Below are 16381 nucleotides of genomic sequence, written 5' to 3'. Positions count from 1 at the left end.
TTGACTGGGAAGAAGCAGTTATCAATAACCGTTGTTTTAAATCTTATTTATAACCTACAGATTATAAACATTCCCACTTGCTGGTTCTTATACATCTAAGGAGATCTTCCTAGACAAATCACTATAGCATCTACCACCATCATTCTGCTCCCAAATATATAAAGAATATGTGAAGAATTGTATAAGCCGTGCAAAACCTTCCTAGAACAGGAACAGAAGGAAGTCTGAAAATGAAGAAAGCAGGTTCCTAATGCACACTATGATGAGAGTCCCTTTAATTGACATATGAATTATGGAATAAGTGAATAAAGGGCACAGGAAAGTCACTAGATTTTATGACAGTGGGTATGCAAACTAGGTCTGCTTTAGGGATTAAGGTTTGTGTAGAATTAAGACTAATACCAATGTATAAAGGAGGTTGTGTGTGATTCAGCTGAGAACTTAGAAAGTTTATTTAGGTATTTAAGATTGATTGCAGACATCACAGTTGTTTTAAACCCTTCAATAATTCCAGTTATTACTTCATTTGGAACATTCATTTGCAGGGAAGCAGCCGACATGTATGGTATAGTTAAAGGTTTGAAAGAGAATCATCCACATACTATATCAGTTACCATTCAGGTATAACTAAGGCCATATGCAAAGAAACATTTTTAAAAGAAAATCCAATAGTTTAAAGGCAAAATATAACTGCAGAAGATTTTAAGTACTGTCTACTATCATTGTCCCAACATGGAAAATTCTCAGAATACTCATAACAGTGAGCATATTAAAACAAAAAAACTGTACAAATCAGTTGACAAAACATTATTTTGACAAAAATTAACAATACTTAATAACCTTAAATATTTTATTATTTATAAATATTTTAGTAATATTTAATAAAATGTTATGAAATTGCCTTGCCGGATTTTAATCTCATATTGTCTAGGACAGGGGTGTCAAACTCAAGGACCAGGGGCGCAGATCCTGCCCATGGGGTGCTTAGATCTGGCCCATGGGGCCCCCTGGAAACAGTGAGGCATCGGCGCGTGGTGCCTCTGCCAGCGAAAACAGGCTCCTGAGCCCTGTTTCCAGCTGTGATGGCCTCCTGCAACCTTCTGCCAGCAAAAACGGTGCTCGGGAGGGCCACGTGCGGCCCTCTCAAGCTCCGTTGTCGCTGGCAGTGGGTTGCAGGAGGCCTTCACAGTTGGAAATAGAACTAAGGAGCCCAGTGGTGGGTTTCAAAAATTTTTACTATCAGTTCCGTGGGTGTGGCTTGGTGGGCGTGGCATGGCTTGGTAGGCGTGGCTTGGTGAGTGTGGCAGGGGAAGGATAAAATCTCCATTTCCTCCCTTATCAGCTGGAACTTGGGAGGCAAATGGGGGTGAGGCCAGTCAGAATTTTTACTACCGGTTCTCTGAACTACTCAAAATTTCCACTACCGGTTCTCCATAACTGGTCAGAACCTGCTGAAACCCACCTCTGCAGAAGCCTGGCAGAGTGCTCGGGCTGCCTCAGGCGCCCCCGATATGAGTGACATCGAGCAGGCCACACCTACTTTGGTTAGACCCAACCTGGCCCCCTGAGGTCAAACACAACCCTGATGTGGCCCTCAATGAAATTGAGTTTGACACCCCTGGTTTAGGGAAACTGAAAATGATTCAAGAAATGGTGATCTAGACTAGAGCATGAGTCTCCAACTGGGCAACTTTAAGACTTGTGGACTTCAATTCCAGAATTCCTCAGTCAGCCATGTACTCTGTTTCCAAGTTGTGGGTCCTTGTCTTTTAAGAGGGGTAACAGAAAAAATACTAATATGTCACTGATACTTTCATGTAAAATTTGAAAATTTTGCTAAAACATACCTGGAAAGGCATTCCAGGTAGTTGTTCCTTATAACCCCAGTGGATATATTTCTATTCTGTAGTGGGGAAAAACAGATGAAAAGGTTGTTCTACCTTTGGACATACTAAAAGGGATTGAAGGCACTGTTGCTGTAGTAGTTGTTGTTGTTTTTAAAAAGACCCAGTGTCTTTAAATAGTTTTTAATATTTGATATTTACATTGATGGTGACTGTATGTCCATTTTATCTAAGCTTTTTGTTGCTTCGGGGAGGGAGGGGTGTTGGGTTGATTGCGTCAGGTTAGTTTTATGTTTATTATTTACCATGACTCATTTGAGTGGTCTGTATAAAAATAAAATAAAAATGTGGTGCCATCCAAATGATGCAAATAAGTACATAAGGATATATTCATAAATTTCGATATTCATAAGCCTTTGTATTTGCTAGAATGAAGCCATAAAAAGACCAGCTCCAATTTTAGTTGCACCATTGTAGAACTATAGATAAAATCTGCCAGAAAACGATTTCTATTATATTATTCATGCATAAAATTGGATAAGATTATACCTCAGATGAAAAAGTGTTCAGTTAAGTTTAATACGAATTGATTGGAAAGACTATCATGTTACAGTATTTGTTTGTTTGTTTGTTTGTTTGTGAAATATGTAAGCCCACCCATCTATCCAATGAAACTCTAGGCTGTGAACATGCCATATAAAATATCAGCAAGAATAAAATAAAAATGACTACAAAAACATGGGTTGGGGCGCCCTCATTAAAAATATAAAACTCCTATACCATCCATACTGGACCTCCCAAACTAACAGCCTGCCCTGGGGGAAGAGCCAGGTCTTCACAGCCTTCTGAAAATCCAGTAATATTAGATTGTCCTTACATCTGAGGGGAAGCTGTTCCATAGGACAGGAAGGAAAAACTGAAGAACAATCCTTCCACTCCCAACCTTCTCACCTGGCCCAGAACAATTCCATGATTGGTGGTATGATCATAGAAAGGTGGATGGATACACTGCCGCAGTGGTGGGTTCCTCCCAGTTAAGTCCGGTTCGGCCGAGCCGGTAGCGGTGACGATATAACATCACCGAACCGGTTCTCCCCCCCCCGCCCTCCCACGTTATTCTTACCTTTTATTTGGTCCCACCTCCAATCTATTGCTGCCTCCTGAGTCCCAGCTGATGACTAGAGGGGAAAAAAATTGTTTAAACTCTTGCCGCGGGGCTTCAAAGGGCCATCCTACAGCTGATCAGTGTTAAAAGCAAACAAATGAGTCGGGTCGTAAGTGCGAGGACTGGTCGTAAGTGCGAGGACCTTCCAGAAATGACCCTGACCAGCTAGCCACGCCCACCTAGTCACATGACCTCCAAGCCACACCCACAAAATAAGCCACGCCCACAGAACTGGTAGTAAAAAAATTTAGAACCCACCCCTGCACTGCCGCATCCTAAGCACCCCAGAGATCATCCACAAGCTTGATAAATTCTGCATCAGTGTTATCTCCCTGCCTGAACCCAGATTACAATTATGATCCCTTAGAATAGAAATGGGGAACTTTTGACCCTTCAAGTGTTAGTGAACCCCAAAATCACCATCAGTGCTAAATACAGTTCTTTACTAGAATGATTTTATTACTTTGATGTACAAAAATAATATTTCTAATGTTTCATGTGATATTTGATTGGAAAGAAAGTAAACTAAGTAAAAATATTTGCAAGTTCTCTTTAAAATCTCCATTGAGTTAGAATCAGAATTTATTTATTACAGTCATAGACCAGATACCAAAACATATAAAAACACTCAATAAATATACAATTAAAAATTCTAGAATAAAAAATAAATAACAGACAAAATCTATGATAAAATCCAGTCTGTCAATTGAGTTAGTATATATGAAACTCTGCCACAATGATAGCACAGTTCATTTTTACTGCTACCATCTGTCCAAGGGCTATTATAAGCTTCTTTATATTTGATTTTACTCCTACTGCACCTATTTAATATCTCTGGCAGCAGTTACCATAGATACAATGATTTCAATTGCTTTCTGCTCTTTTAAGAGACTTTTTAAAATGTATTTCAAAATTCCACACACCAGTGCACCAGGTAGCCCTTTGCCAAGTTTTCAGTGTTCAGACATGTTTTAAATTCAGCTATATAAGCTACATAGACTCTCCCTCTTTCTGTGTGCACTACAAAATATTCTGCAGCCAATAATAGTTTTGGTGTCAAGTGTTTCTGCATTATATTTGTTTTGCAAAGCTGAATTGTGTGGGGTTTTGTGGAACACTTAAGCTTTAATAAAGTGCATTTTGTCACCAATAACAGTGAGGAAAATAAGAACTTTTTTTCCAGCAGTCATCTAATTTGCCTTAAAAAAATTTCAAGCACCTGTATATATAAACATTGAGTCATTTTTGACCCTTTCCAAGAAATTAATCTTCTTAACAAAGCTATCCATCTGGTTGTGTTTTCTTTCCCTCTGTCTGTATTGACTGCAGTTCAGTGTTATTCTTCTCTGTTTTGTTGCCCTTTTACCTCATGCAAGGATAAGGCGAAGCATTTTTAATAATTTCAACTTTATCATTTCTGTTGTATCTTTTCTATCAATCAAAACAAAAACCCTGAAAAATGTTTTCCTGCTACTTGCTTTTCTGAGACTTCAAGAAGAATTAACTCTAAAAACAAGGATGTACTGGGCTAGCTCATCAGCCAATTTAAGAACTTATTAATAAGGAAACAACAGAAAAATATGGAACAATTAAATGGGTTAAATTTGGGGAAAATTTACCAAAGTCATTTTTGTTACCATATTTATTTAGCTTATATGCAGAAATGGATTATAAAAATGCTTAGCCAGAAGAAATAGAAATTGGGATTGAATTTGCTGGGAAATCAATAACCTTAGATCTGCTGATGATAACTTTTTGACAGCATAAAGTGAGAACAAGCAAAGTAATCTCTTGTTGAAGGTAAAAGAAGATAATGGAAAAGCCAATCTGTGATTAGTATTTTGGGGGAGAAAACTTCATGTTATTTAAATAACACAACCCATCCAATCATTGAAATAGTAACAAACTTCATCTTCCTAAACTCAGCAATTCACAGGATGGTGATACAGTCATCCCATTCAGTCATGAAATTAAGGATCATCTGCTACTGAGAAGAAAGACCATAAAAAATCTAACAAAATATTAAAATGGAGAGACAACACACAGACAAAGGTTACTGGGCTGTACTTCTCCTGGTTGTAGCACCATTAGGACTAAACGAAGAAAAGCTTATTCATTTGAATTGTGGTGCTGGAGAAAATTGTTAAGAATATTTGGAACAATAAGAACAAAACATCATTCAATATGACATGAAGTCAAATCAGATTGCTCACTGGAAGCATTAACTTAAAGCTTAGATATTTCAGAGAAAACAGAGTGAAGGAAAGATCCATTGGAGAAAACTGTAATGTTTGGAGTAATCAAAGTTGAATGATAGTTGAGAAAATTAGCCAGATTACTGCATTATCTTTGTAGCAGTAGAAAAGTAAATGTTGACATAAATTGTGTGGTCACCTTATTCTGACTTTATGTTGCTGCCTTTACATAATTTATTGTGATGCAGTTTTAGGGCATTATTAATGGATTCTCTGGTATTCTTTCATCTCTCACTGAGTATTTCCTACTTATTTTTTTTCACAAGGAGATTGGTGTCAAAAAAATCCAAACCTATTCATTCATCTATTGTCAGATATTTTTCTGTATGCTGTTACAGTATATACTGTATTATATAAAGATACTGTGGTTGATTGTGTCATCGTGTTCATTCCTTAGGGTAAAGTTGTAAATTGTGCAAGGATGGGTTTTTCTGAATTTTTAGCTTGCTTATGTTTCCTCTCCTATCAGTTATGCAGTTTCAGTATTAATGGCATGTTATAACTGACAGGAAGAAAAAAAATGTTGAGAGCTTCATTTGAATATTCTGAGATTATTTTATCCTTATTTTATTGGGAGGGGGGGAATATCTAACATACCCTCATAACTAATACTTGATTAAATTTGCCAAAATCCTCCAATACCTTTTTTCATTTAATCAGGGCTTGTAGAGATTGTATTTCTGCTTTCTTCTTCACAAATTAACCATCTCTAGAGTCACTAATATGCCAAATAAGTCTTACTCATATGGCATGTATGACCAAAGCCCTTTTTTTTTCAGAGCCAGAGTATCTTTCCATGCAGAATTCAAACTATTCATTTTAATCTGCAGGGCTTTTGATTGCTTAGGGTGCACTAATATATTTACACATTTAGCAAGTAGTAAATGTTTACTAAGTTTACTAATATATACCTGTAGCAGCATACTTGAGCCTATAGGTGAAAGTTTAGTGATTTAGTGATTTCCAAACTTGACAACTTTAAGAGGTCAAGTTCTATGAGTTGAAGTTCATCCCTCTTAAAGATGCCAAGCTTGAAAAACACTGGGTTGGAGGTCCAAACTTCTTCCAGAAGCTCTCTGAATCTATAGATATCATTGCTTCTCTTCTTTTTTTCAGTGTAGCAACTTATTAATTCCTATTGCCATTACATACCATCCAAGGGAGGTACTTCACCTACTATCTTACTCTGAATCCCAACATGTGAAAGGGGTTGAAACAGAGTTGTATTCTGTGTGTGGAGCAAGCCATTCCTCTTGTGAATGATGAATAATATTACGACATATATCAATGCCTTAAATAACAATTTAATCCGGTTTAAATATGGACACACAGAGAAATATTCTCAATGGCCCACTATGATGCTTTGTCCCTTCAACAGTTACTTAACCCCAAATTTAGACATGAGATAGAATCATTTCATAATATTTATTTGAGCTTGACTAGAGCCATTGGAGACCCGGACACCAGTAATTCTTCATATTTTATTTGTTATGAATTAGATAGTATGTGTGATTTCCATGTATTTTCTTTCTTTCCTATTTTGAGAGATCAAACAATCTAGAAGTGTTACTAACAAAGCTATAAAATTTCATCTTAATTTGTTTTTAAAACACACATTTCACCTTTTAAACAGAATCATTGTGTGGTTAAGTCAAGAAATGAACAACATAATGAAAATATTACTTTTTAAAAACTATCTGGATGAGTTTTCCAGTTTATGTGAACAATGAAAAGAGAAAGTAGGCATCCTCTCATATTTCTTTAAACATTTTTTTCAGTTGCTGTTAAGTACTTGAAGAGGTCAAGAAAGAATGATTCTTCCAGATATAGTGATTAATCACATTACTGGTTAAAAATATCAAATCAGGGCCTACAGTTATCATGGATTTTCACATAGATGGGGAAAGGAGCAAGAAATTAAGAAATTAAGCAAATCCAACATCATTAGTTACAACTTGGCATTAGTTATCTAAATATTACCTCACTTTTTTAGTAAATGTTATGATGAGTTTTCTGAAAGCAATCTAATTCAAAACAAAGTGCTGAATTACAGAAGTAATTTGCAAAGTTTTAAGCCAATGATTAACATTTTACTTCCTCTTTGAATAATGTAAAAGGTCATTCTGGAATTTTCTAAGGATTGGTAGAAATAAAAAGTTCTATTGACTCAATGCCCCGCATAATCCTTTTACTTGAAGTCATTTCTCTATCATCACTGATGCCACCTAAATAGTTGTATTTGGAAGAAAAAGCTTTTATACTGTAGCCTGTTTCGTATTCTAAACAACTTTTAATAACATAGTGGACATGTTTGTAATGAGTGTTCCTCATAAACCCGAGTAGCTTTCAGATTCCACATAACCCGGAAATTTTACTTATTATTCATTTCATTTATAATGGATATCTATATCTATGTCTATCTGTCTGTCTGTCTGTCTGTCTGTCTGTCTGTCTATCTATCTATCTATCTATCTATCTATCTATCTATCTATCATCTATCTATCTACACACACAGTATATACACAAACATATACATATCGGGGCAAGTTTCAAAACCTGTCGCTACTGGTTTGCTCAATGCGCACTTGCGCAATGCTTTTGCACATGCACAAAGCGTCCGGGCAGGTGGGCAAAGCCTCCCGCCGCCGCCGCTACCAGTTTGCTTGAACCAGGGCAACCCACCACTGATACATATATATGTTTATACATCAGTAACAGACTATACTACCGTACGAATATTCAACAAACAGATTTGATATTGCATCATTGTGAAAGATTTTAAAGCAGCCTCCAAGTATTGGCAACACAAAGTTAAATGATATAAACTACTAATCCAGTAGAATTTACCAAGACATGGTGATGTGAAGTTTAGCTTGGAGCCATATAATTTGCTCAGTGCTAAGAAGCATAACAGCCTTATTTTAAAAATCCATAAGATGTTAAATAGCACATGATTAAATTACCTTTTCTAAAGCAGTTTTAACTACTTGAATACTTGAATGGCTGCAGAAATCAACATATTATGAGTTAACTTTTACATTATGAAAGAGACAGATGTTCCTGCCAATCAATGTTTACTTAAATTCTTTTTCCCCAGATATAACAAATCCATACCATTTTAGTATTTTTATGTTTTTCATTCCTTTTAAAAATAATTCCATAGCAATACAAAAACTTGGCTTAAAAATGAAATAGAACTGTTAAAATATTTGAAAAAATACACTAAAAGGCCGCTTTGAATATGATAGTAAGATAAAAATCATGACAAGTTTTTAAAAATGTCTTTGAATTAATTATGAGGTTCTGCCAAGTGTCTAGTCTGAGCCATAGGATAGGAATATTTATTTAATTGTTTCAAATAAAATAATTTCTGTATGAAAATAATTTAATAGTTTACAATCCATAAAATCTAGTTGTAGTCAAATTATCTGTGGCAATTCTGACAAATAATAGGATTACTTTTGTGCTTATGTTTTATTTTTATAAATGAATAAAATTTATGATGTCCATTTTAGTCATTTTAAATATATTCAGTGTTACAATGAGAACAATGGAAGATTCATCCTTTGGGTGAATTGAGAAATGATCATGAAACTTTGATTTCCAAATGTTTATAATTCTTTACTAAGCTACAGGTTTGTTTATTAGAAAATCAAAAATACCCACTAAAAATAATGAGTGAAAAATAGCACCTAAGGCTTAATTCAACTAAGTCTATTGAGAAGTTTGTAAAATCCTCAATACTTGGTATAGGGACTGCATACATTGCAGAGACAAAACGGGGGAAATGGCACTCACTTAAGATGAAATAAAATATTTGATCAGAATATGTAGAGACCAGAATATGGTATTATGAGCAATATGCAAATGTTAACCATTTGATATGTTTGAAGAATCATATTCTCCTTGCACATCACTGCAGCGCACATCTGTGACTATATATTTGGTTTTTTCCTTTTGTATGAACTTCATGCAAGTCCAGAAACAATTGTGATGGCACCATAGCCTGGCATAAAGTTGTATAGGAAGAAGAATGCCTTCTTCCTACGGTTACAATTTGCTTTGGGAATAATTTCTTAAGCATATATCAAAAGTCTTCTCCCATGCTGTGGCCATGCTATGGAATATACTCTCTTGGAACTCTTTCCTCACATAGGCAAAAAAACATCATGAATTAGACCATGGAACAATAGAATAGGGGAAGAATGAGTAGCCTGGGATCCCTGGAGAAAGTTATAGTGACACCTTGAGCTAGAGAATGGGGAGGGAGCAATAAGAATAGTGTCAGGATAGGTTAGTGCTATCAATTGTAAATCCCTGCCTTCTCTTCAAATGGAATTTACATGTAGTTAGAGGCATTTGAGATTCAGTTTATTTTGATAATCTGTTTCTAATTTGGGTTCTTTTTTTAAAAAAATGTTAGCCTGTTCCCAAATAAAACAAAAAGCAAAGTGGCCTTGCATTCCTTATATTTGGTGTGGCCTACCTTATTCTGATTATAGCCGTCATCATTCATTTAAAGAGCAAGAGCCATGATTGTTAAGCCTCATTATTTCCAATGAGGCCTGACAGTTTCAAAGTTAAACAGAAGACAGCAACTTTCATCCAATGGGTATTTCTTTTCAAACATAGACAACTCTATTCTGCCTTGTCAACTCTACAGTTCCTCAAGTCTTCCCATTTATGTTTTAGGTTCTTGGATTAAGTTATTGTATTCCTTATACTCTAACAGATGTGTAATTCAAATAGTATTGAAATTCATTGGCAAATATTACTAAAGTTTCCTATTAGGCTTCATGTAGAACCGATGGCCTTTCTTCTGATGGAATGAAGATAGTTTTGTACATATATGCTATTGATGAAAACAACAATGGGCAGAAAGAGTGCTGACTTCATGAGAAGATAGGGATTAAGTGAGGCATAAATCCCAAAATAGTTACATAATTAGTCTACTATTAATGACTTGGATGATAATCCTCCAGATCTTAGATATCTGTTAATTGTTACCTGATGCCTTTAATTTTGGTATGCACTAGAGTGTTGTGGATTTTGCCAAAGTAAGAGCACAGCACTGAGGAGAAGTACTAATGATCATTAGGTGCCTGCTGTACAAAAAAAGAGGTACCCTAAACTATCAGAAAGCAAGGATTTTTATAGAAGTTGAGGACTATAAGGCAGGAAATCCTAGACATTTGATTGGCTGGCCAGTTTGGGCAAGCTAGGTAGGTCCTTGGTAATGTACATGGGGTGAGTTCTACAGTTACAAAAGTGAGCCTTTCAGGATGGCACTAAAGCTAGAGAACCCCACTGTTAAGGAGATGGAATATTGGACTCATCAGCTGATAGAATATGCAAGGTTGGAGTTTCTCTAGGTTGCCATTTTTTTTTATCCTCGGGCTATACTGTGAGCTGATAAGGGCTTCTGTTCTTTCGTTGAGATAGGATTGCAAGGGGGCTTTGTTGGGGGCAGTGAAAGTCAGTTTGGCTTTGATGGGATTAGGCAAAGAGAGGAACTAGGTTTTACCCTTGAAATATCCGAAGGATGGGGAGAGGGGCACAATTTCCATTTTTAGGTTTAGTGTTTCACCTCACTGAGGCCCTTTTTTGGAAAAAATTTTGGAAACTCCAAAGTGATGGAAGCCAATTTCAACAGCAAATCAACAAGGTGGTTTTTTTTTTTTTTACTGAACTTGTTATTTTTAGAATAGATTACTTTAAAAATAACAATTAAATAAATAACCTGGAAAATTAAAAACAAATAAAAGACCCAGACATATATGTGATGTGCTCCTGTCACCCTAGTTGCTTCCTCAAAAGAGGGGAGGGGGAATAGATGTGGCCATTGACAAGCATAATATTGCTCACCTATGCTTTCACCAGGAATGCTCAAAATTAAATAACTATAAGCACAGTCTCACCTGTGTGACCTTCTTCTACCCCTGTAATTCTTTGAGTCCAGGCAGTGATCTTCAGCAATATAGAGAATATGAAAAATATAATTAAATACATATCTGGCATCATATTCTGTTACTCAAAAACTCTCTTACATTTTCCACTGTCTTTCCTCTACAATTATTTTTTGGGTTAGTATATTTATACCCAACTGTATGAAAAGCTAGATGTTTTCTGAATAATGCTATAAAAAGTTGTAGGCAAACTAGTATCTCCTGAAAAAAAGTTACAGTTTCTATTGTCCACCTCTGCTGTTTCAGCTTGCATCATGAAAATTAGTAGGAACTATAGTATCTTTTTTAGGGATAATTGTCGTAGATCTCTATTTTTCATCTATTAGTCCTTAAAAGCTCTCTGTTTGTGCAGAGAGAGTGGAATTCCTTTTCATATTATATTAATGTTTCTGCTTAACTGCCAGGAAGTCACAAAAAGTGTTGTGTATTTAATTTCTTATACTGATGGATTCATGCCAGGGGTGAAATCTAAAATTTGTTACTACCGGTTCTGTGGGCGTGGCTTGGTGGGAGGTGGGTAATGTGACTGGGTGGGCGTGGCCAACTTTTCTTTTTCTTTTAAAAGCATTTTTTCTACAACCTTAAGAGGTTGCAGAAAAAAATGCCTTTAGAAGCCTCTGATGATCAGGCAACTCAGCTGGGATCGCCAGAGGCTTTTAAAGGCATTTTTTTTCCCTACAACCTCTTCGGCCAAACGGGTTATAGAAAAAAATGCTTTTAAAAGCCTCTGACAATCCCAGCTGAGCCGTACGATCATCAGAGGCTTTTTTTTTTTTTACTTTTAAAAGCATTTTTTCTACAACCTCTTTGGCCGAAAAAATGCTTTTAAAAGTAAAAAAAAAAAAAAAACAGCCTCAGGAGATCTGGTCCAAACTGGGAGCATTTCACCCCTGATTCATGCCCATTTTTGTTCATGGGTATTTTTATGCCACATATTTATGTGAAAAATTAATCTTCAGAAAAAGTTGTACAACACAGATAAAGGAATACATAACTATTAAAATATCAATCAAAATATGTTCAGTTCATAGCTGTAGATCAGTTTTCCATCATGATTTGTTCCAGAGATATTTGGACTACAAATCCAAGTATTTCCAATTATCATAGTATCGAAGTGTAGAAACCTGACATCAGTCATCAATTTACTGCTATTCAGGATGAAATAACAAGTATAACGAAGATCAGATATATTATTTGAAATGTGACTAAAATGTTGCTCTATTGTTTTCCCTTTTCTTAACCATGCTACTTCCTCTGATAGGTTTTCCTAAAAATCAAATTAAAAAATAAAAAGGGTTATATACAAAATTAGTTAATCTTCATCTCAGACAAATCAGCACCCAGATAACAGTTGGTATTGTGTTTTTCCAAATATAACAACTGAGTTCTCCATAATTCAATATTTCAAAGTGCACATTTAAACATATATTTTGAGAGGGAGAAAACACTTGAAATCCTTCTTAGAACATATTCCAGGTTTTTCCCCCCATCATAGACTAATAGAAAAATGGATAACGTGTGCAAATATCAGCATGAACTGACAGTATATTGCTTCAGCTTTGCTCTTTCCCTCAACCCTACACAGTGTATGAAGCAGGAAAATTGATAATTGCAAAACATTCTTATCACTACTTTGTCCATCCTTTGCTATGCCTGCTAAAGACGTCAAGTAGTTACCAGTCATTTCAGATGAAATAGTTGGAAAATCCTTTTACCAGAGATCATGAAGAGCCATTGTCTGCTGATGCATTAAAAAGTAGATAAATGCTAAAGGATTGACTCATGTCTCAAAGGTGATTTTTTTTCAAAAGGCAACTGGATTTCTTTGTTTTTCCTTTAAGACATTTCACTTTTTATTCAAGAAGCTTCTTGAATATTCAAGTTTCTTGAATAAAGCTTCAGTTCTGAACTAAAGAAACTTCTTTGATGAGAAGTGAAACATCTGCAAGGAAAAGCAAAGTCCAGTTGTCTTTTGAAAAAAGCACCTTTGGGACAACCATGACCTGAATGATTGAGAATCCCATGGACTAGTAGACTCATGTGCTTGTATCATTTACATATTCTCCATCACTGTGCAAAAATACTCAAGTACATCATAATGTAGACAAGAGGGTTATGCAAAGATTCTTGAAGGAACTGCGGTAGCAACAATGACATACTATAGATCTGAATAATCAAATGAAAACCATGTATGTTTTTAAAAATAATTGGTTTGTACTGCATTTGGGAATATGGAAATCTGTAATATGGGAAAAATGTTGAAATATGTGTCATAAATTCATCAAATGATGGGACACAAGCAGGGGTGCATTCTACTTACCTTTACTACTGGTTCGCAACGGGAGCACACGCACTTCTGTACATGCACAGATTGCAAAATATGACATCAGGGTGGTGGGCGGAGCCTCCCGCCGCTTTTACTACCGGTTCACAAGAACCAGAGAGAACCGGAGCAACCCACCACTGGACACAAGTAGTTTTGTGCCTGTTTTCATCAGATGTGAGATACCTAGATGTCCAACCCAAGATGGTAACTTTGGACCAATCACTTTTTGTCAGTCCCAGGAAGAAAGCAGTGTCAAACCACTTCCAATTTTTTTTCCAAAAAGAACCGCATGAATCTGTCAGTTATCAGAAGACTTAAAGGCACCTAACTAAATAAATATTCAAGAATTGGAAAGAAAGCTGAAAGAAAATGCAACTGCTCTTTTCCCTATAGTATTAGAAGTTGAATTAAAAACCTATAGTAAGAATGAACAACAAGATATATCAGTATCAGTGTTTATAGTAGAACAGTGTTTCTCAACCTTGGCCATTTTAAGAGGTGGGGACTTCAACTCCCAGAATTCCCCAGCCAGCATAAGGAATTCTGAGAGAGGAAGTCCACACCTCTTAAAGGGGCCAAAATTGAGAAACACTGTGGTAGAATAATATTCCCCTCATGTTGCCTTCCAGAAATGTTGGATTTCAGCTTCCATCATGCCTGGTAAGTACTGCCCCATTCAAAAAGTATCTAGCTAGAGAAGGCTAACGGTAGGAGGTGGAAAGAAATTGTAACCCTATAACAATAGCAATTGCGTTTAGGTTTATTTATATTGATCCATAGCATTTTACAGCACTCTCTGGATGATTTACAGTGTACAAGTATTATTTTCATATTGCCCCCAACAATCTTGGTCCTCATTTTACGAACCTTGGAAAGATGGAAGGCTGAATCAACTTTGAGCCATGTCAGGATCGAACTCCAAGGTGCAGGCAGAGTTTGCCTGCAATGCTGCATTTCAACTATTACATCACCCATAAGGGTTTTGTGTTAGTCATTCAACACTCTCCACCAAATTCTTCTTAATGAACAATGTAAAAATATAATTAACAAACACATTTGCAAAGGCTACTTTACATAATCACACATAGAAAAATGTAAACTTCAGGGAGCATCCAATTAAAGCTCACATGCAGTTGAGGCAGAAATGAAGGTGTAGTTTTTTTATTAGTTAGATGTTCCATGTTAGAAGAACTGCCACCAGGGCAGCAGGGTATATACTTACATAGTCCCCTCCACATACAAATACCGTGTATTTTGAAGTTATTGCTTGTGTAATGGCATCTCTACAAAAAGCTTCACACACAAAGTGTCAGAATACTGTGTAAACCTGGAGACATGAGAGCCTAAGATATTGTGTTTGTCACAGAGTGGAAGATGAATTAACACCCACTTCTGACTGTGACAAGGCTGAGTTGTAGGTGAAAAGTTTCTTACAAATTGTCTGCATTCTGCCTTGGGAGCCTGTCTCGGTTACAGTAATGCTTTGTTTCTTCTATGACCACCCCTGGGTTGTATTGGTCCAGAGCAAACACTGTCTCTTTTCAGTCAGGACATTCCTAATATTAGTTTCCTTTTCTTCCTCCCCCCCACCCCACCCTTCCTCCATTCCAGATTGCAAAGACTGGTGGACGTCCTAAGGAAGAAGATTGGAGCAGGGTCCATTAGGATGGTGATCTGATAGAAAGCACCAGTCTAAGGAAGCATTCACATCTGGAGACCAGGCTGCTTCATTCAGTGCTATGTAAACATTAAAGCTTTAACTTAGCAAACAGTTGTTAGAAGTGGGACACTCCAACGACATTCCAAGCCGAGATAAAATCAAATCATAAATGTTTAACCACTTGGCTGCTGAGATCTGAGATTTATCCAAAGGTATTTGGTCAAATTTACTTTTGTAGCAGATCTATTTTGGTACATTTAGTGAACCGTGTGGTTGTCTGCAGGAGTCTCTGGTTAATGGTCAATTGTTCTTTATGGAGTTCTTACTTTTTATTTCTAACTTAAGGTTCAAAATACTGTAGAGTGTTCCTAAACTCTTACATTCTCTGGATTGAATAGAAATTTTTAAGATTGGCAAAAGATGCTGAAATGTAAGGTGCTTCTAAAGAAAAAAGGGAAACTCAGAGAAAAAAATATCTATTCCTAATATGCTGTCAACTGTCATATTACTCCTAAGGTCTATTGATTTTTTATGAGTGCCCTGTTGGTGAATGAGAATATTTACCTGCCAGACAGGGGCATATATGCTGTGTTCATGTTGAATATTTTATATGATTGTTGTTTGCCTAAATAAGAAAAAAATAAAAAAATAAAAAAATTGGTTGAATCAATACTTTATACTTAAAGTTGATGGATGAAAACCAATGACACATATATGTATACCCTACACTATTTCAGACACTATCATAAATCTTAAGAAACGCAAATAGCTCTAAAAATTACAATAAACATTTATTCCACCAAATGATGTGGAACGCATGAAGTTGTAAAACAGCAGATATTCATGACTGTTCTATGCATTGTACAGAGCAGACTAGCATGGTTACCCTTGAAGGAGAAATAGGAAAAAATCTGTTAAAAATTCCAATTTTTTCATTTTCAACTCTCACTTTTATTGTAAAATGTACTTTATAGAATCTTCTGCACATTTATTAATTTTTAAGATGTATATCTATCCAACTTAAATAGTGTGACTCTGGGCAGTGTAAAGCATAAAAAACACTAAAATTTAAAGAAACAAACAAAACTACCACAAAATATAATATGGTGACCAAGTATGCAAGGAAAGGGATGTGGTGGCTCAGTGGCTAAGAAGCTAAGCTTGT

General features: G+C 36.0%; 1 protein-coding gene across 2 annotated transcripts in view; it reads left to right on the top strand.

Annotated features, from left to right (window-relative positions):
* MIPOL1 (mirror-image polydactyly 1) overlaps window positions 1-15398 on the top strand; it is a 178979-nt gene extending 163581 nt beyond the window's left edge. For both annotated transcript variants that reach the window (XM_060687415.2, XM_060687416.2), the window contains exon 11: window positions 15168-15398. In XM_060687415.2, the coding sequence (XP_060543398.2) occupies window positions 15168-15234 (67 nt within the window). In that variant the 3' untranslated portion in view covers window positions 15235-15398. The remainder of the gene's footprint in view (window positions 1-15167) is intronic.
* Window positions 15399-16381: the final 983 nt, after the last annotated feature.

Source organism: Pantherophis guttatus, chromosome 1 (genome assembly GCF_059756535.1).
Source record: "Pantherophis guttatus breed Tessera chromosome 1, ASM5975653v1, whole genome shotgun sequence".
NCBI classification, from domain to species: domain Eukaryota; kingdom Metazoa; phylum Chordata; class Lepidosauria; order Squamata; family Colubridae; genus Pantherophis; species Pantherophis guttatus.
The sequence above is the reverse complement of the archived record's forward strand: the minus strand, read 5'-3'. Positions and strand labels throughout refer to the sequence as shown.